General features: G+C 36.6%; 1 protein-coding gene across 2 annotated transcripts; it reads left to right on the top strand.

Moving 5' to 3' along the window:
* Window positions 1-2,804: 2,804 nt before the first annotated feature.
* On the top strand, window positions 2,805-19,886 carry LOC131159721 (uncharacterized). 2 transcript variants are annotated; one of them, XM_058114857.1, is made up of 8 exons: window positions 2,805-2,980; window positions 5,133-5,212; window positions 5,679-5,715; window positions 7,057-7,130; window positions 7,230-7,323; window positions 7,545-7,627; window positions 19,009-19,205; window positions 19,333-19,886. In XM_058114857.1, exons 2-7 carry the CDS (start codon window positions 5,141-5,143, stop codon window positions 19,183-19,185), a joined length of 537 nt encoding a protein of 178 aa, XP_057970840.1. In that variant the 5' UTR covers window positions 2,805-2,980; window positions 5,133-5,140; the 3' UTR covers window positions 19,186-19,205; window positions 19,333-19,886. The 2 variants fall into 2 exon arrangements, with proteins under 2 accessions (XP_057970840.1, XP_057970838.1); XM_058114855.1 differs by having other exon boundaries at window positions 5,117-5,212.
* The last annotated feature ends 1,931 nt before the right edge of the window (window positions 19,887-21,817 follow it).

Raw genomic sequence — 21,817 nt, 5'->3', positions numbered from 1 at the left:
AAGCTGAAAATTGCAAAAGCACTACATATCATGAAAACTAAGGTGTAGCCCCAAGAGGGGGGTGAATTGGGTTATTAAAATTTCTTTTAAATCCTTTTATGAATTCTTAACCTTTTATAATTCTTTCAAAGATTTCTTGACTTCTTTTAGCAATCACACAAAGGCTTAAGTCTTTTATTCAATCCACAACCACAACACAAATAAACATTTAATCAACTACTTAAACCAATCAACCACAATCTAAGTAACCAATCAATATATGCTTTGCAATTCTTTTGGCAATATTTAGCTTGATTGTTTGTAGCCCTGTGTATATGAATATGTAAGCCCTATAGAGAATGCAATTGATCTTTTAATTGATAATCAAAATAACATCCAATCACTCTTTCTAAAATCAGAATTCAAATAAACCTTCAGTTAATAGGTTTTGGGTTGTTAACCAATCAATGTACTCCCTTACGGTTTCCGCAAAATATTGATTAACCAACGTACTCCCTTTCAGTTTCCGCAAGCCCAAGAACAAATTAAGCTTTGATTTATTTAATTTCCAATACATGTTGTTTTTATAATTGAGAGAATTACAACATCCACACAGTTTATATTTTTACTGAAATTTAAAGAGAATAAGGGAAAGAGAGTGACACCGTTGTTTTTATGAGGTTCGACTTATCCCCAGCCTACGTCTTTGCCTTAGGCAAACCACCTAAGGATTCCACTATACCTGTCCCTTTTCGGGTGGAACAAAACTGTTACAAATAACCTCTTTTTCAAGAAGAGAAACCTATCAAAGCAATAGCCCACGCTTGGTCCAACGATTCAAATCAATCTTGAATCGTCAAATAACTACTAAACAGAAGTAAGAATCTGCGTACAAGAACACTCTCAAAATAGAGCAAATTTGTACAAGTTAGAGCACTTAATAGACTTTAAAGCAAATACTAAATAGAAAATACGAAACTCAAGATTTAGATGTCATCAAAGGTTCTTTCTTATAGTAGAGAAAACTTAGTTGCAAATCAGAACCAAGGCTTTTGATCAACCAGCAATTTCGTAGAGTTCTCCCATCAAGAGTGTGAGCACGCATGGATTTAGGAGAGTATGAACGTAGAATGCTTTGTATTGCTTGAGCAAGTATTCTCATTGAGTAAAGGAGGTATTTATAGACTCTTTTGTGGAAGAGTTTCCTTATTTACCAAGTTGACTTGGAGTGTTTGGTCAATTTCACAAAAGATTTGAAATCCTAGAATTAATTTTGAAAAACTTCCCATTTAGTTCAAATTTCAAAATCTTCGTGAAGTTAGTCGGCTGACTCATTCAACTGGGTCAAATTTTGTGCAGGTCAGTTGGTTGGACAAGCGGCTGACAACGTTTTGTAGATATCTTTCTAAGCATGAACTCATTTAGCTCTAAGTCTTCAAGTCTGTTGAGGTTCAGCTTTACTTCAAGTCCCACTTAGCCTTTAAGCTCTCCATTTGTCTTTTATTACTTCAATATTCTGAGAAGCCTTCTTTAATTTCTAGTTTGCTTCCATGATCATGAGTGTGGTTACTTAATCTTGAAATAGTCACTCAACAACACATGTTAAAATATCCTTCATTTGTTATCATCAAAATAAGATTAAAAAGTCTTGTTAGGCCAACATATCATATCTTGTTTGAGATATTGTGGTTGAATGGTTTAATGTTTGTTTAATTGATATTGTTGAGAATTATTGGGTTGTGTTGATATTTAAGTTGTGGTTAATCTAACTAAACATTAGAAGTTAAAACAAATTTATGTGTTCACTAAATAATAAAATGTTGCAAATTTGTAATTGAGTTAAAAGAAAATTTTAATAACCTATTTCACCCCCCTCTTGGGACTACACCTTAACTTTTAATTATTATTTTTAATTAATAATAATTTTATTACTAATGTATATTTATAACATATTACTCTCATATGAAATTATGATAAAAATAATATTTTTAATTAAATTTAAAATATTAATTTATTTAATGTTAATTTTAATCAATAAATAATACTATTGCATTGCGCGTGCGACTTTTTGGGTATTTTGGATTATAACATGATATTCATAAGTTTCAAAATCTTAATTTTAAAAATGAAAATGTGTCATATGAAATTAGATCGTAGTGAAATATATAATTTTGAACCCACTTAAATAATGCACTACTTTAAATAATGCAGTTCTTATAAAAATGTCAAATTTATCCTCATAACTATCAATAATTATCCCAAAATGCTTTTAACTACCCACAATTATCCCAAAATGCCTTATGAATATGCTAAATTTATCTCAATAACTACTCAAAATTAATGTCAAATTTATCCCTATAACTATCAATAATTATTCTAAATACTTTTAACTACTCACAATTATCCCAAAATGTCTTATAAATATGCTAAATTTATCCCTATAGCTACTCAAAATTATTTCAAAATATCCCTATAACTATCTACAATTATCTAAAAATGCCCTTATATTATTTAATATTTTGATATTTTTTTATAATTTTATAAAAATTTAAAAAATTAGAAAATCTTGGAAACGCAAATAGTGTGTGCCATGGCTAGTTAATTTAAATTCGTATAATCATTTCATTTTAAATTTTATTTAAAAATATATAAAATGTATAATTTAATTTAAAAAAACTATTCCTAGATGTTAAAAATTCTAACAATCAAAATCTGATTTTCAGTTGTTTGGCAAATGGAAAATTAGCAATAAAAAAAATTAATAATAAAAATAAATATATTTTTATTATCTGTTTCTTTTAAGGTGAAGAAATAGAAACAAAAATAGAGAACAGTATACCAAACATGTCCTCAAAAATTCGGATGTCAGGGTCTACCGTTGCAAATCTCTTTCAAAACTACATGCCCCAGGCCCCAGGCCCCCAGCAACACTTTACCCTCGCCTGCGACTTCCGGCCAGCTTTAGCGGCGAGGCTCTCATCCCTCTCCTGCTGAACTCCAGGTTTGAACATGTCTACCAATTTATTAGGTTTCTGAGCTACTCTCTAAAACACTGGCGGTGTATTACTTGCACAAAATTGAGAGGTCCACAGTCTCTGCACTTCGAACTAAATCCACCCTGCCGATTAACAAAGCCATGACCATTCACTGCTTCCTCTCCGACTGGTATTCTCAGCGAAGTCCTCCTTCCTGAATCATTCAATTTCTCAATATGTATAAAGATATAATTTCCCTAGTTTATTTTCCAAGAACTCATCGCAATTAATGAACCCTTTCGGAAAATTTGAACTTATTAACCCATGAGTACGCTGATTTTGTTTATCAGAATTGAATAATTGATGAAATTGATCTTGCAGCCACTTGTACTCATTAACTCCTAATGACAGAATAGACGACCTTCCTCCAATTTTCTCTGTAATTCTCTCAGCAAGTTGCTTCATTTGATTGTTCAAACAGAAATTCTTTCCAATTTGCTCTAACTAGACGATAGAAATCAAATTACGCTAGGCATCTACCTTCCAATCCAGAAACACCGTAACTGAAAGTACCGTGAGGAGGCTAGGCACCGACTAATGTGATGTTCGTCGGACTTGGTTAACAACGAAGGTTAAAAAAGGGAAATCTGGCTTCTGGGATTTTATAATACTATGATTCGGAGGGTGAGTGGTTATGATTTGAGGCTCAAATCAAAGGTTATGGTCAAATGATGATGGGTTTAGAAGAAAAATTGGATCTTTTGATGAAAACTGTAGACAAAGACAATGTAGGTGATTCTTCAAAGAGCTTATTTCTGAAAACAAGTGGTGAGGATGATGCTTATGTTGAGTTTGTTAGCACTGGAGGAGTCCATAATTAGTCTTGATATACATGAATGTGCACCAACTTGACCCAAAAGTTTAAGTTTATTTGGTCTTGAGTCCAGCCATGTATATAAGCACCCATCATCGACTCAATTTTTTCAATATGGGACAAACTCACAAGTGAAATTCTAAAAAATCTCCCCCCTCACTTGTGAGTTCCAACTGCTCCCCTTGAACGGAAATCATCTCCCTCATGAGAGTAAGCTCAATTCTCCAACAGTTGCTCAAGTGAGCCTTACTACTGTGCCTTGCGTGCCTCAAATTGCATTTGACGTGTCTTTGAACAAATCTTACCTTCCACATCTTATCCCTATTCAGATCCATCTTCCAAGTTTAGATGGTCCTTATTGGTCTCAGTCACACACTTGGTCTTTTAACTCTTAAAACGTTAGGAGAATTAGTTTCACGTCTCGACTTTTTTACAATGTCTCTCACCCAGAGTTACAAACCGTCGGCTTTGATACCACTTGTTAGTACTAGAGGAGTCCATAGTAGTCTTGATACATATGAGTGAGCACTAACTTGACCAAAAAGCTTAAGCTTATTGGGTCTTAGGTTCAACCATATATATAAGCACTCATCATCCACTCAATTTTTCTAATGTGGGACAAACTCACAAGTGAAGTTCTCAACAGAGTCGATGACGAGGTTCTTTCCATCTGAACCTTGACTCAACTACATTCATCTGTCTCATTACAATGCTATGGATGAGGATTGTGGAAGAGAGCAACTGCTTGATTATGCACGACTTCTGATGGCTCATTTTGTTTAAATTGACTAATTTAACTTTGCACGCTTTTAACCCTATGTGTTCAAACTGATTTTTTGAATGATGAAAAACTTATTACAATATTTTTTGATAAAATGATATGCAAAATACGTAATTAAAACTCTCCTTTTATATTGATGTTAATGGGTATGTGGGTGCTCTTGCTAGCATGTTGTATTGTCCTCAAGGCTCACAATTGAAGTGATCAAAATGTTCCCACCATATCATATCAATGAGCTGATCGTGTATGAATTTTGATGGCTCTTTTTTTTTTAAAATCAACTTTAATTGCATGTTTTAACCCTTTGTGTTCATATTAATTGTTTAAGTGGTGAAAAAAGCTGTAGCAGTATTTAACAATAAAATCATATGCAAATTATATAGTCATAAATCACCAAATCAAGTTTATTTTCAGTTTTTCATCTCATTGTTATTTTATTTTTAGCTATAGTTTCATTTTATTTCAAATAGTTTGAAAAACACTGATTCTGACTTTATGAATCACTAGTTCCTAATTACTGCAGTGATCTACATGTTTACTAATAAAAGGAGGCAAGAAGAGCGTACAGGAAAATATGGAACCCCTAGGGTGCAATACCTTCAGGTAACTTGCATAAACTTGCAGATAATGTTTGTTTAGATTATAACATATTTGTCTTAATCAATTCTATTTTTCTGGCTTGATCCATTTGTATTATTGAGTTCTGAAAACAGAATTTTTATGAAGTTACTACAGTTAAAGTATTTTAGCATATTGAACTTCTCCTTGTATTTTTTATTATGCTTCTATCACTAGTGGATAATGAAAAGTATAAAGCTCTAGGAGGTATGGATGCGTTTATGTTTGTTCAATTTGGAAACTAGTGTTTTAGAGAGGTCTGCATGCCTTTCTCTATCCTTGTTGTATCACTTGCCGCCTCTAGTTTGATCTTTTTTTCTCTAAATGATCTACATCCATTTTCTCCCCATGGAAAATATGGATAACATAAGTCCAGAAAAACAGCGAGTTGGCCTTTCATATTTTTCTATTGATATTCCATGGCATTACCCACTTTGCCTTCTTTTTCCAGGAGCTGGTCAATCAGTTTCAGAACACGAATAATGAAGGTATGCTCCATTTACAGTGATTATCTGTATTTTTTTATATAGTTTGTCAATGCATTTCTAAGTATAATTTTTGTCAAAAAATTTTAACTATAGCTAGTATTATCTGTAGAGTAACAACATTTATAGTTATAGAAAATATGTGATTACAATTACAGCTAAACATGTAGAGCAGCAGCGGCTCACAACGAGATAATGAAGAACATGTTCAAATAATTTCAAGATAATCATTATTTATTGCTAATACTGTAGTTAAACTGATAAAAGCTCTCTATATGGTTTTGCATCGACCAACCTCAAAGCTTTAATTTGGGCAGCAGATGAGACAATGCCAGGTGGCTTGGGATGCATCCAAACACAATCAACCAAGTAATGCAGGATTTATGACCTTGCAAATGTTGACCTCTGCCCAAGTAAAAGCAGGAATTTTTTGTTTTTGTTTTGACAATTGGATTTGTGACATTTATCATTTATGGCCCTCCACCCAATTAATGCAGGATTTTATATACTCTCCAAACGCATTGGGTGGAACAAGTTGCAAAACAAAAGTGTTTTTTTTTTTTTCCATTATTTCTGTGTAGGTTCTTAGCATTGCAATTCTCTGATTTTCTTCATCAACAGAAGGCAGAAGAGATATTTGAATTTCCCAGTAAATATTTTATTGATCCACAGAGAGAAAACCTGTGTAGCAGTGCTGCTGGTGTGATGAGCTCCTGCCCAGATCCATTTATATCCTAGAATGGAGTGACCTTGAAAAAAATGATATCAGATTACAAATTCCAGCTTGCTTGTTCTGTTATGACCATATATTTAAAAATAAACCCAATATCACAAAATAAACCTAAACTGTATTTCCTAAAACAGCCCTAAATTAACTGAAATTTCTCAGATATCCAAATCTCCCAAATTAAAATAAAAACTCAAATAACAATCTATAGCTATGTGAGTCCTTAAAATCCCAAATAGGCAAGCCTCTATCACTATCTGTGTGCTGTGACTGTCAAATTGTTGTCCCTTCTCCATTTTTTAAAGTATGAATAACATTTGGATTTGTTCTCATTACTCTATATCTATGTATTAGGTGGTGTCATATTTGCTGACTAACTCCAAATATTATAATTGATATCACATATGTTGTGTATGGAGTTTCCTATTGTGTAAATATTTGATGGAAAACTATTTCATCTCATAACTGTTATGTACAGTTCCATTAGCTCCTTTTTGGATACACAGTAAAATAAATTCAGTTTCTCAAGAGTTGTTTACATTATCTTGAGATTTGAGTGCTCTTTCAAAATCTCTACTCTGACAGTTGATATTAACCATTGATATGTGTGATTTCAGAATCAAGAGAGAGAATTGTTGCCAATTTGGCAAATTTTGCATATGACCCTTACAATTATACATTTATACGGCAGGTTCATAACTCTCTATTCTGGTGTTGGAATAATTTGACTGCAAATACGAATCCAAGTTTTTTTCCTGACCATATCTGCCATGTACCTGATTTGATGCAGCTGAATGTTTTGGAACTTTTCCTAGACTGCATAACAGAACCGAATGAAAAGCTTGTGGAATTTGGAGTTGGTGGAATCTGCAATTCTTGTGTTGGTAAGAAAAAAGAAAATTGAACCTTTTGGTAATCACAAAATAAAATCATAATGATACATTGATATTATGTTTCTTTTACGACTTCTCTTCTATGGGATTAATGAATGCTAGATGTGTGGAGCTGTGCATTTACCTGGGTTTGCGCATATTTTGTGTGCCACTTATTGCATTTGCTTGCAGATCTGGTAAATGTGACAATGACAGTTATTGCATTTCTGCAGACCCCTCAAATGCTGCTATTGTCACTCATTGTGGTGGGATCCCTCTTATTATTCAATGTTTATCAAGCCCAGTGAGAAACACTGTAAGTGGAAATACTTGTGGCATATTGGCCTTTCATCTTTGTACATCATTTAGTAATTATTGCTTTTTCTTGGGACTTGAACTTGGGGCCTTAATGTAGGGTAGAAGACACATTGAACTGGCTCAACCTCTATTTACAGTTTTGGTGGTTTTGAACATAAAAGCAGTTTCCATCAGCTTCATATGTTGCACTAATGTGTTTCTCTTTCTCTGTGTTCTAACTTTATTATGATGCTCTCCTCAAGGCGATGCGGTCCCTTGAACCCAGTACCATCGGAGAGGCTCAACTCTTGCTCTTGAAGATGAACCTTAGCCAACTGTTAACTCCTTGAAGATTGTTTCTTCTGCACCATTCATCTTCTTCCCAGCTCTCTTTTATTGAAGCCACCCAGTTGATTGTATTGAAGTCGACTCTTCTTCGACTTTCTTCTCTCTTCGTGTTCTCTTGTGAAGCCATATCCAATCGACTGAATCATAGTCATTTCTCCTCTGACAATATTCTCCTTACGAGTTCTCCTGCTTGATTGTCAGGAATCCTGAAACCATATAGAGGTCTCTGTAACTGTGTTGCTCAGGAGAACCCACCCAACCCTTATTAACCAGAGGGACTGTGAGCTCCTCTACAGTTGTGGTCTTTACCCCTTACCCAGTGTCTTCTTTCTAGACCGTCACCTCCATCTTGTTTGAACTTGGTACATTGGATGGGAGAGTTTGCTACATTCAAAACTGAGAGAAAAATTATCTCAGTCATACGATTGGATACAACTACCTATCCTATCACAGAATATGCTGGAAGACACATTTCTTACATTGTGTTGGACAGGGAGGAACTCATGTGGATTTTAAAGATTTTGGGTGTGCTCTGTGAGGCCAACGAAAGGACTGCTGCTAATCATCATGGTGCCATATTATAAATGAGGGAAACAACATAAGGCTGAAGGTTTCTGAAAATGGCAGGGGCAGGCTTGTTTGCATGGAGAAGAATAGTAGAAAAAGCCCCTGTGACATTCGTATTCCTGGATGTGATCAGAAAACTAGATGGAGGACCTTACTTAAAACCCTGTTGGAATTCTCCAATGAATGAGGCCTCCAAAGCCAACAAGGGCTACTGGAAACGCTTAGACTTTGGCTCTTAGAATGTTAGGCTAGAGGAGGAGAGCAAGAATGTGTTTCAGAGACTTTCCTTTGCCGATGTTATCAAATGAATTTCAGCAACAAGGTCTGATCCAGATATGGCTCTCATTTGCAGCCAAAGGGATCACCCAGGGTGGGGGGGATGGGATATATCCTTGTAGGAATCCCAGCTCCATATGATAAACCAGACCGGTTTTAGGGGAGGCTGCTAAATTTACTAGGTGGCCTTTTAGGAGGAAGAAAGATTATGACAAGGTTGGGCTGGACACTTTAAGGCTCAAAATTTTTGGGGATAAAACATCAAATTCAGTGTGGGTCATCAAATAAAAACTATTGTACCAACAGGGGATGGCAGGAAGAGTTTAGTCCAAGAAATGCAGCAACCTAGAGTAGATTGTGCAGGTCCGTTGAGGCTGCAGAATGCAGCAATCTCTAGGAAGAAGAAGGCACAGAGACCAATTGTAGTGAAGTAATGAGCCCCATGATTAGCAGGGAGCAAGTGGAATCCAGCAATCAGTTTTCTCCTTTGTTATTAGGTACAATGGAGGATAATGAAGTGGAAGTGCTATACTTTGACTCGGAAGAAGAGATGGGCAGTATAGCTGAGTCTGAGAAGGAACTGTTGATAGATCAGATGAAAGCAGATCTAGAAGAAGCAGAAGTGGTGGGGTTAACTTGGATTTTTTTATGAAAATAATGGAGATTCTGAGGGGTAGGAAATCCTTAATAGAAAAAGTTTAGTTAAGATCCCACAGGTTTCAGAGAGAGATTGTCTTCAGCTGTATCCTAAGAACGCACAAGCAGGTATAAATTTTATTAATCATTATTCTAATCATTTTCTCGCTTTAAACAATGAGGGGTCTTCGTCTTCCAATCCTAGCCTTCGGCCCAATTTTTCTCATGTATTTAAGTTGGTTATTCCTTCCAAGGGTAATGGCGCCCCCCCCCGGGATTTGGGGGGGTGGGGGGAGGAGGAGGGGGATCTACAACGATGATCTTTCCACGAAGGACCTTGGTCCATGTAGAATTAGTAAATCTTCCTTCTCAACTCTCACTTTCTTTAGACACTTTATGCCAAAGGGAGGTATCTACTAGAATGGAGGGCTTGTGGGGTTTGCTTTGGGAGTGGTGAGGGAGACAACCTAGACCCACATAAGCTCCTCGGGGACTTAGGTCTGCAACGTTTAGATCATGTCAAAAATTTGGTGATGGTGTGTTTAATCCCTAGGGGTTAGGAGAGGAGGAAAAAAAAACAGTTTAGAAAGAGTTAGAAAAGCTTGTTTCTTCAATTAAATATGGGGGAGGTAAGGGGATGGGGAAGGGGGGAAAGCGAATTAAATTATGAAGATTGTTAGCTCAAACGTTAGAGGGCTAAGGGGGACTAGAAAAAGGATTTTCTTGAATGAGATAGCCTCTTGTGGAAATAATTCTCATTTTTTCGTAACATAGGTTTAGGCCTGTATAAATAGATGTGCAACAGAAGAATAGAAAGAAATAACCAAGAAGGAAAGAACCAAAGATGCTAACTTCTAAGGAAACTAAATATTCTAGGATATTCACACATGTACAGCAGAGATTTTCTTAGAAAAAATAGGAAAGCTGACTAAACAGATTTGAAACTTTCCAACACTCCCCCTCAAGCTGGCTTGAAGATATCTTCCATGGCCAGCTTGCTAATGAAGTTTTCAAACTGTTTCTTCGGTAGTCCCTTTGTCAGTATGTTTGATACTTGCTCAGTTGTCGAAATGTATGTCAGACAGATTACTCCCTCATCTGTTTTCTCCTTGATAAAATGCTTGTCTACCACCACATGTTTAGTTCTATCATGAAGAATTGGATTGTGTGTGATAGCTATTGTAGCTTTATTGTCACAATACAATTTCATTGGTAGTGAATTAGTAATCTTTAATTCTTCCAACAACCTTTTGATCCATAATGCTTCACAAATTCTATGAGCAACAGCCCTAAATTCTGCCTCTGCATTACTCCTTGCCACTACATTTTGTTTCTTGCTGCACCATGTTTAGGTTTCCTCCAACAAAGGTGCAATAGCTAGAAGTTGATCTTCTATCAGTGATACTTCCAACCCAATTTGCATCAGTGTATACTTCAACCTGTAAATTATCATGTCCTCTAAATAATAACCTTTACCTGGAGTCCCTTTTAGGTACCTTAGAATCCTGTACACAGCATCAAGATGCTCAGGTCCTGGTGAGTGCATAAATTGACTTACCATGCTTGTTGCAAAGGCTATGTCAGGACGTGTATGAGAGAGATAAAGGAGTTTCCCTTCCAATCTTTGGTATTGCTCTTTGTTGATCACTTCTTTAGCCTTAGCTAGTTGGAGTTTTATGTTCGAGTCTATAGGTGTTTCTGCTGCTTTGCACCCTAGCAGACCTATTTCTCCAAGTAAATTAAGTACATACTTGCGTTGGAAAACAAAAATTCCTTTCTTTGACCTTGCAAATTCCATACCAAGAAAATACTTCAAGTTGCCTAAGTCTTTGATCTCAAATTCCTGAGCAAGGATCTTCTTTGACCACTATAGCTCATTGCTATCATTACCTGTCAAAATTATATCATCTACATAGACAATAAGGATAGTCATTTTACCTTCATTCGTGTTTTTATAGAACATAGTATGATCGGCATGACCTTGGCTGTAGCCATGACTCTTTACTACCTTCCTAAAGCGTTCAAAACAAGCTCTAGGAGATTGTTTGAGGCCATACAATGACTTGCTCAATCTGCACACCTTGCCTTTGCCACCTTTCCCTTCAAATCCTAGCGGTAGATCCATAAAGACTTCCTCTTCTAAGTCTCCATTTAAGAAGGCATTCTTCACATCTAGTTGATATAAGGGCAAGTTAGAGTGAGCTGCTAGAGAGAGCAACACACAGATTGAGTTCATCTTGGCTACAGGAGCAAATGTTTCATGGTAGTCAATTCCATATGTTTGAGTGAACCCCTTCGCCACAAGTCTTGTTTTGTACCCTTCTATACTCCCATAAGCCTTGAATTTTACTGTAAATACCCATTTACAGCCAACAGTCTTCTTCCCCTCTGGTAGGTCACCAATTTCCCTAGTGCCGTTAGCAATTAGTGCATCAATCTCTTCTTGAGCAACTAGTCTCCATTCCGGGTGATCTAGTGCTTCCTAAATGGTTCTTGGAATAAACAAATGAGAAACATTTGAAGTAAAAGCCTTATAAGAATCAGAAAATCTATAATAGGATATTTGGTTGGAAACAGGATGTGTGGTACAAGTTCTAACTCCTTTCCTAAGGGCAATGGGCAAGTCAAGATCAGAAGAATTATCAAAACAAGGATTTGGAGAAGAAAAAGTACTTGGAGTATGTGAAGGAGGACCAACTTGTGTAGGTGATGATGATTGGCCTTGCTCTGGATTTGAAGAAAGAGCTCTATTATTCTTATGATTTCTTCTTCTGGTATAAACACAAAGCTCAGATGAGGGAATATTTGATAGTATTTCTCCCCCTGTTTGTGAATCAGGTATGCCTTGTATAGGTAGACTAGGATTTCCATTATTTTTGCCAGTTAAAGTATCGGTTTCCTAAACCTTTAAAGAGTGGATGTCAATGTCAAGGAAAACATTTGGAAGAGGCTTAGAGGTTTGCCAGAACTCATCTTCAATTTCCTTTTTCTCCCCTTGAAGATAGTTATGGCCAAAAAAGGGCTGGTTTTCAATAAAAACAACATCCATATTGATATGAATTTTTCTGGTCAGAGGGTTAAAACATTTGTACCCTTTTTTATTAGGAGCATATCCAAGGAAAACACATTTTTCTGCCCTAGGATCAAGCTTGGATCGAAGATTGGTAGGTATATGAACAAAAACTGTGCATCCAAACACTTTTAGTGGCAGGTATGACGTTATCCGACATGTAGGAAACAGTTTTTTTAGGCAATCTAAGGGAGTGATGTATTTAGCACTCGAGTAGGCATCCTATTAATGAGATAACATGCAGTTTAAATAGCATCATCCCATAGATATTTAGGAACTTGCATTGAAAACATTAGGGCTCGTGCAACCTCTAACAAATGGCGATTTTTTCTCTCAGCAATGCCATTTTGTTGTGGGGTGTCACGATAAGTAGATTGATGTTGAATATCCTTTGTTGAAAGAAACGTTCCTAAACATTTATTAAAATATTCAGTACCATTATCAGTTCTACGAATACTGATTTTCGTTTGGAACTGGGTTTCAACCATATTATAAAAATCCTGAAAATTTTTTTCAACCTCATATTTGTCATTCAATAAGTACACCCAACACAAACGTGTATGATCATCAATAAACGTAACAAACCATTTCTTACCAGAAGTAGTAGTGATTTTTGAAGGACCCCAAACATCACTATGAATTAAATAAAAAGGTTTGGAAAAATGATAAGCTTTTGATTGGTGCTTCGGTGACTTTTGGATATGTGGCAAACATCACAATGAAGACAATTGCAATCCAGTTTTTTAGATAAGCTAGGAAACAAGTGTCTTAAATAGAGAAAACTAGGATGTCCTGGTCTAAGATGCCAAAGCATTATTTGTACACGTGCAAAAACAAAACTAGTACTACTACTCAGACCCTAGGCTTGTTTATTGTTGAATAAAGTCTCATCAAAGTAGTAGAGTCCATCAATCATCCTAGCACTACTAATCATCCTCCTCGAGAGTTGGTCCTGAAATTCACAATGGGAATCAAAGAAAATGACAACAACAATTAGAATCCCTTAAGAGTTTACTAACAAACAGCAGGTTACAAGCAAGTTTAGGGACATGAAGGACAAATTTGAGTTCTATTTTTTCAAAGATTTGGACAAAACCTGTTCCAACAATGGATGGAAAACTTCCATGTGCAAGGAGAATAAGATTGAAACAATTGTGAGGTATTGGTCATGTGATCAAATGCACCAAAATCAATAATCCATGGTGCAAGATTTAAGCAACAAGGGTAGGCACTAGAGTTATCACCTGTTTGGGTCAATGAACCAGTAGGAAGACCAGAGGCAGAAGTAGATTTTAGCAGTTGAAGAAGATGATCCACCTGCTTAGCACTTAGGAAATTAGCTTCATTGGCCTTAGGGATTGCATGATTGCTACCAGAGGGTCTAAATTTGTTGCTCTTCTAGTTTGCTGGCTTTCCATGGAATTTCTAGCAATTTTCTTGAGTATGGCGTGGCTTATTGCAATAGTTACACCATACTTGAGGCTTATCTTCCAACCTCCTATGATTAGAGTAAGACTGTTGTGCAGAAATATTGGCAGTAACCAAATCTGTGTTACCAGCAACATGAGGTGCAGGATTATTGGCAGCAAGTAGAGCAGAATTTTCCAGTCTCATCCTCCTTTTTCTTCATCATCACACTCCTTCGACAATCTTCTCGTCATACTTTAGAAAATACTTCCCCGAGTGGGGTTAGAGGTTGTCTCCCTAGGATTCTTCCCCTTACTTCATCAAACTCATCATTAAGTCCAGCCAAGACTTTAAAAATTCTTGCATTCTCCACCATCTTCTTATTGTCATTGCAATCAGCAGGATTTTTCCATTCATAATCATTAAATAAATCCAGATCTTGCCATAAACCCTTAAGAACATTGAAATACCTTGTTGCACTGCCATCTCCTTGATAAGTATTGCTGATCTTCTGCTGCAGTTTACAAATTTGAGAGTAATTTTCAAGGTCAGAGTACACCTGACTCACATTGTCCCAGAGTTCCTTTGCAGTAGAATAGCACATGTAATTAGCTCTAATCTCTTCAACCATAGCATTGACAAGCCATGCCATCACCATGGAATTTTTAGCATCCCATATAGCATAAGATGGGTCTGTCTTCTCAGGCTCCTTAGCTTCACCAATCAAGTACCCTATCTTCCCTCTTCCATGAATATACATCTTGACAGATTGTGACCACCGCAGGAAGTTGGCCTCATTCAATTGTATATTGGTAATTTGGACAGAGTAAGGTTCAGAATGGGTAGGTCTGGTTTCAAGTTTGGTTTCGAGATTAGCTTTATTTGAAGTTTCAGCCATGGCTACAGCAACAGAAGAGATTAGGGTAGAGTTGAACAAGGAAGAAAACCCTATAGAGATTAGGTTCAGATTGGAGCTGCCAAGGGAAACTAGGGTTTACACAAGATCATGAGCCGGACCTAGCTCTCATACCATCTTGAATGAGATAGCTTCTTATGGAAATAATTCTCATTTTTTCGTAACATAGGTACAGGTCTGTATAAATAGATGTACAGCAAAAGAATAGAAGGAAAGAACTAAGAAGGAAAGAACCAAAGATGCTAACTTCTAAGGAAACTAAATATTCTAGGATATTCACACATTTACAGCAGATATTTTCTTAGAAAAAATAGGAGAGTTGACTAAACAAATTTGAAACTTTCCAACAGTTTTTTATAAAGGAAGTGTTGGACAAGTACTCCCTAGACATTTTCCTCCTCCAGGAAAATGTAGGGATTGGGAATACCTATCCTTGCATGGGGCCTTTGGCAGTATCCTGCCATGTGGGATTCATGTAGTATATCTAGACTAGACACATTAGAGGGCGTTTTTCCCCTTTCGGTGTTGTTTGAAGTGAGGAGGAGGGGTCAGTGGTGGGTTTCGTCAGTGTATGGGCCTTCCAGACCAAATCTTAGGAATGTTTTTTTGGGATGAAATCTACTCTGTTTATGGATTCTGCACTCCTAGGTGGATAGTGGGAGGGGATTTTAATGTGGTTAGATTTCCCATAAAGGAAAAAGTGGGGGGAGAGAGAGAGGGTATCCGCAAGTATGTAGAAATTTGACACGTTAATTAGGGACTATGATCTGAGAGACCTTCCACTGGGTAGCACTTCTTTTAGCTCGTTTTTAGGGGGGGCTAGAGTTGTTGCTAGTAGATTGGATAAATTTCTTTATTGCGTGGAATTGGAGGACGAGTTTCAGATCTCACTCATTGTATTCTCCCTATGACCACATGTGATCACTTTCCTATCTTGCTGGAATCCAGCAGGCTGGCATGGGGCCCCAGTCCCTTTAGATTTGAGAACATGTGGTTGGATCATGTGACTTTTAAGCCTATAGTCTAAGAGTCTTAGGGGGAGGACATGGAAAGGTGTTGGGAAGGGTTTAGATTCATGAAAAGATTGAAATGTTTGAAGGATAAGCTAAGAGTTTAGAATAAAGAGGTCTTTGGGAATGTTAGAATTAGAAAATCTAGGCTCTTGGGAGAATTGGCCTTCTTGGATAGGAAGGAGGAGGAGTTTGCTCTCTCAAACAGCGAGGAGATTAGAAGAGTTTCTTTGAGGAATGAGTTGGAAGGGGTGATTATTTTGGAATTGAGGAGCTGGAGGCAAAAGACGAAATTCAAATAGGGTAAAAAAGTTGATTATAATTCTTCTTTCTTTCATAAATCAACTAATGGCACAAGGAGTAAAAATTTGGTTAGGGAGTTAGATGTGGGGAGAGGGATAGTCACCAGTGATCAAGGTCAGATTGCATCCGCTTTTACCAACTTCTTTCAGAATTTGTTTCTGAGGAGGATTATCATAGACTGATGTTAGAAGGGTTGGATTGGTATCCTATTTCCGTTGATTAGAAGAGTTGGGTAGAGAGACCCTTTGAAGAGGAAGAAGTGAAAAGGGGTGGATTTCAATATGGATAAGGATAAGGCCCCAGACCCAAATGGGTTTAACATAGTGTTTTTTCAAGATTGTTGGGAGGTTGTTAAGGGCGATTTATTGAAAGTTTTTACTGAATTCTTTGGGAATGAGATCTTGAGCAAGAGCGTCAACTCCTTTTTATTGCAGTGGTGCCTAAAAAATCCATATCTGTCAAGGTTGAGGATTTTAGACCTATTAACCTTGTTTCTAGTATAAAATTATCACTGAAGTCTTACCTAATAGGATGAGTGAGGTGCTTGGTGATACCATTTCTACTGCCCAGAGTGTGTTCATTGGGGGGAGGCTAATAGTGGATGCTATACTTGTGGCCAATGTGGTGGTGGAGGATTTTTGTAGGAATAAGAAGAGGCGTTTTGTCTTTAAAGTAGATTTTGAGAAAGCCCATGATAGAGTGAGTCGGAGCTTCTGGGATAAAGTCCTTGAGAGGAAGGGCTTTGTTGAGCATTTGCGTCGGTGGATTAGGGGCTGCTTGTTTAATGTGTGGTTCTCGGTGATCGTTAGTGGTGAGCCGAAAAATCCTGGTTTAGAGTTTCCAGGGGAATTAGACAAGATGACCCCTTTATCCCCATTTCTATTTGTCTTTGCACCTGATGTGTTGAGCAGGATGGTGGATAGGGCTGCAGAGAGCTGGTTGGTTAAAGGTCTAGAAGTAGGGAGAGAGGAAGTGGTGGTTTCTCATCTTCAATTTTCTGACGACACCATTTTCTTCCTTGATGATCATAGCCCTTCCTTTAGGAGAACCTTGGGCATTCTTTAAATTTCTAAGAGCGTGTCGGGCCTTAAGATTTATATAGGAAAGAGTAGATTAGAAACTTTGAATTTGCTCATGGAGCGAGTGAGGGAAAGGACCACCGAAATGGGGTATGGCATTCTGGATTGGCTTATGACATACTTAGGGATTCCCTTGTGGGGTAATCCTAGAGCAGTGGATTTTTGGAATTCAGTAGTAGAAAAGGTGACTAAGAGGTTTGACGGTTGGAAGGGGCACTCTTCTTTTTAGGGGGTAGAATAACCTTGATCCAGGCTTGCCTTTCTAGCATTCCATTATATTTCCTATCTGTATTTAAGATTCCAATAGGGATTGCTAGCAAGCTCGAGAAATCATGAAAGACTTTCTATAGGGGGGATCATAGGGATCACTTAGTCAACTGGGGTGAGGTTTATAGGTCGAAAAAGGAGGAAGGGTTGCGTACAGGAAGTTGGTGTCTAAAAACACGTCTGCTTTGTCATCTTTATTGAATGGGAGTAATCTTTCATCATGGAGGGATGTTCGGTCTTGGTCTCTGGATCAATCAGGTGTGTTTTCCTCTAAATCTTTTTTAAAATTCTTGAGTCACTCCGATTCTTCTTTCCCACTCTATCGTTTCATTTGGAAGGCTAAGGTTCTTCCAAAAATTAAGGCTTTCACTTGGTTGGTTGTGCTCAAAAAAATTAATACTAATAACTTGTTGCAAATTAGGAGACCTTTGAAGGCTCTCTCCCCCGACGTATGTGTGCTGTGTGCTGTGTTACAATAATTCAAAGATGGCTTCTCATCTTCTTTTGCACCGTGAATATTCTTGGAGGATTTGGAATATGCTTTTTGGTATTTCTGGAGAGAGCTGGGTTTACCCTTCTTCGGTTGGTAAATTGTTAGCTATCTCTTGCAAAGGCTTTGGTAAGAGAAAGGATGAGGCATTCCTATGGAAGGGTAGAATATTCACAGTTTTATGGGGGTTACGGTTGGAGCGTAATGCAAGAATATTCAATGGGAAGAAATTGAACAGGGCGCTGGTTTGGGAAAAAAATCGGCATTTAGCCTTGCTGTGGTGTGCTAGTTTGGTTTTTTTTTTTTTTTTTTCAATTAGTTTCCACGAGTTACAAAGAGATTGGAGGAACATTTTGGATTGCAGATTTACTATTTTTTGGTATTTTTTTTAGCTGGTTTACTGCATAATTCCAGGCCTTTTCTGGGGAGAAGTCTCATTCTCCCTTGCGCAAATTCTCTTCCTATGAATAATATTTTCCTTTTGCTATAAAAAAAACTTTATTGAATATGGTTCTGACTGGTAACCACTTGTGGGGCTGCGTTTCATTTTTTTCTTTTCCTGGAGGGGCAGGGTGTGTGTGTTAAGTTTTGATTATAATTTATTCTTTTTGAGTTGGGTTGATTGCTTTTATGGTATTGCAAGCCATATCATTCTTTCTCTAATTATGATAGATTAATTTTTTTTTTTAAATGATTAACCAAGAAGTTGATATGTACTCTGGACTACTCTGTTTTCACGACATGTCCAGTGGTTTGTTTTTATATGTGGCATTTTTCAAAAAACAGTACTTATAGGACGCCACTAGAGTTTCCTTGTGTCATCTTGTCGTTACTTGAACATTACATATATAGAGGCCTTGAGTTACTGCAGGTTACTGCCTTTACTTTATGTGGGATATTTGTATACTGGCACTTGTATTTTGCTCTTGCAGCGCTGTATTGAGTTACACAAACCTGGTAGTATTTGATCTATAGTATTTGATCTATACTTTTTTATGGACTAATGTGTGTGTGCACACCTATTATGGTAGGTGAATTATGCACTTGGAGCTCTTTATTATCTCTGTAACTCATCTAACAAGGATGAGATTCTGAAGCCAGAAGTGGTTGATATCATGAAAAGGTATGCAGCAGCTGGAGCAGTTAGTGTTAGCTTCAGTAATTTGGCCAAGGCGTTCTTGGATAGGCATGCTTCTGAAAGCAGTTGATTTAGAAATCTTAATTTCTGGTAATGGCTCACTTAGTTTACACAGGTGTTTCTGCAGTTTTTCTTATTCAAAGCATTTGAAATATTTCCTCTGGCTTTGTTATTTTTGTGTCTCGATATTTGATGTTTGAAATTTTATTTTTTTAAGTTCAATCAGATGCCCAAGAAAGTAATGAGACGATCGTGCCTTCAGAGCTGCCAGCACAGATAATGACCATTGACACTGTTCTGCCGGTGAGTGTGATGGAATCAACCTATTTCTTGTAGTTGGTTGATCATCTTGATTGGAATCCTTCAGACGATTTAGCACCAGCTATACTTTACTGAAAGTTTGCTAGGCTTAAAGTAGCAGCAATAGCGAAGAAATCCAGGGTGACAGCATTGACCAATTTTGATATAATAGTCAAGGATTTAGGAGTAGGCAAGACTGTAGATATCTGAATTGTGAAACTTTGAGGATTAGTATGCATAACATGTATGGTTTGAAAAAATTTTGTTTGGCAGTTCTTAGCCTTGGATTTTTCTAGAATTTGCATGATTCATATTTGTTGTTGCTTTACAACTGCTTTATATTGATGATAAATGGTAATGCTGATGACAATGATGGAATTGAGGTTGTAAAGAACTGTCTTTGTAAGTTTTTTGAAAGGATAGACTTTGGCCCCCACAGGTAATTTATTGGCATTGAGGTTGATTCTTCTACTGATGGTTCATTCAATCTCTAGTTTTGTGTCTGATTGTATTTCTTAAACCGGGATGGCTGGTAATAAAACCGTGGATACTCTGCAGAGTGAACTTGTTAAACTAAAAGCTAGCGATGGTTTAAGTTACTATCACTAGGCCATACATGTCGTGCTATCAATGGTGTTAGCTTATGTCGGCACCTTGGTCAGTTTGTTTTACTGCAGCCCTTTGGATTTTGGGATATTTAAGAGAGAGAGAGAGAGAGAGAGAGAGAGAGAGGAGGAGGAGGAGGAGGAGGGGGAGTTGAAGCTTGATCTTTTTATCTATCTTTAAGAGTATTCTGGATTAAATTGACAGAGTATGTGACCTTTTTAATCGGACCACTTACCCTAGAGAGGGAAGGGTGGCTAGTGTATAGCCTTTGGATAACCTTTTTTTTTTTTTTTTACTATTCCCCATTCTTTCTCTTGTCATATTTATTTTATTTTATAGGCAAAAGACAACCTGACGAACTAAAACATCTTGGTAGCCAAAAGAAGAGAAAGCAAAATCTATTCTCGTAGTAGTGACGAGCAAAATGGGAGCAGCCTTGCCCAAACTTGTTATTTTACAGGTAGGTTCATGGGTAATGGGGGGTTTTGGACTCCGATATACTTAGCTTTATCGCTCTAAACTAAAATGCAATATTTTACTGATATAATTCATCAAATTTATCCCAGAGATTTTAGACTTATATGGATGATTTGGGTTCTATGTGAGACACTTTGTAGGACAAAATCATGAGATCAAGGGGTCAAAGTAGACAATATCTTAGTGAAGTTGGACTTGTGACCACTATATTTGGTATTAAAATCACCTTGAGGGTACTATCATGTTAATGGATCTTACATAAAAGTGTAGATTACTCTAATGAAGACATCAGATAAGATAGGAGAGCATGTTAGGTCTCATATGCACTTTATATAACAAAACAGTGAGGTTGTTCGAGACTATTACACGGTGCTTTATTATGCATATAACATCTCATATATATATATATATATATATATATATATATATATATATATATATATATATATATTAAAAAAAATTGTCCCAGGAGCATGCTAGTATTTAGAGTATTAGACTTCCACGTTGAAGGTCTAACATTCAAATCTATAAGAGACAAAAAGATAGCTAACTTCGTTGTGTAATCCAACTTGGGGTGGAGTTCCAATTGAACAAAATAACAAATCTCATTTTAACATTTATTTTGAGTTAAAAAGTTAGATGCTAGTAACATCGCCTCCTTATAACACAAATTAAATAAAAATACTTTATAAAGTAGATATTGTTATGAAAAATATGAATGTCACCCTATCTTCCGCTACTTCGGTTTTTTCATCTCAATAAATGTCTTGTTATCCATATTGCCCTATAAAAAGGTACTCTGCCCCTCATATTTGAAACACACATTGCATGCTTGTATACACTCTTGCATGCTTAAAGTAAATAGGATATATAGAAAGAAGATGAGAGATAAAGAAAAGAGAGAGATCTTGTACGAGGTCAGAGATATTTTGTACAAGGGTCGGTTCCAAATCGTCTTGTAATTCCTCTCGAGATAGTGAAATTTTTTATCCCATCCACCTATGGAGTAGGCATAGCCGAACCATATAAATTTTTGTTTCATCTTTATTTATTTTCTTACATTTTTTATAACATGTTATCAGTACAAGACTCTAACCAATTAAGATTTTTTTTTTTAAATCATATTTAATTTATTTATTTCTTGTAACTTTACTGCACAAAAAAATAATATTCTCTAGAAAAGAATATGTCTTTTAAAGTTTAAAGAGTACTAAATCTCCAAAAGAGATGATAAGATAGTCTTCCTAAAGAGGTTATATGTTTAAATCTCCCGAAGAGATAGTCCTCCTAAAGAGGCAATATATTTAAATCTTTCTACA

This window comes from Malania oleifera, chromosome 7 (genome assembly GCF_029873635.1).
Source record: "Malania oleifera isolate guangnan ecotype guangnan chromosome 7, ASM2987363v1, whole genome shotgun sequence".
In the NCBI taxonomy this organism is placed as follows: domain Eukaryota; kingdom Viridiplantae; phylum Streptophyta; class Magnoliopsida; order Santalales; family Ximeniaceae; genus Malania; species Malania oleifera.
Note: the sequence above shows the minus strand (reverse complement) of the source record. Positions and strands in the feature narration are given on the sequence as shown.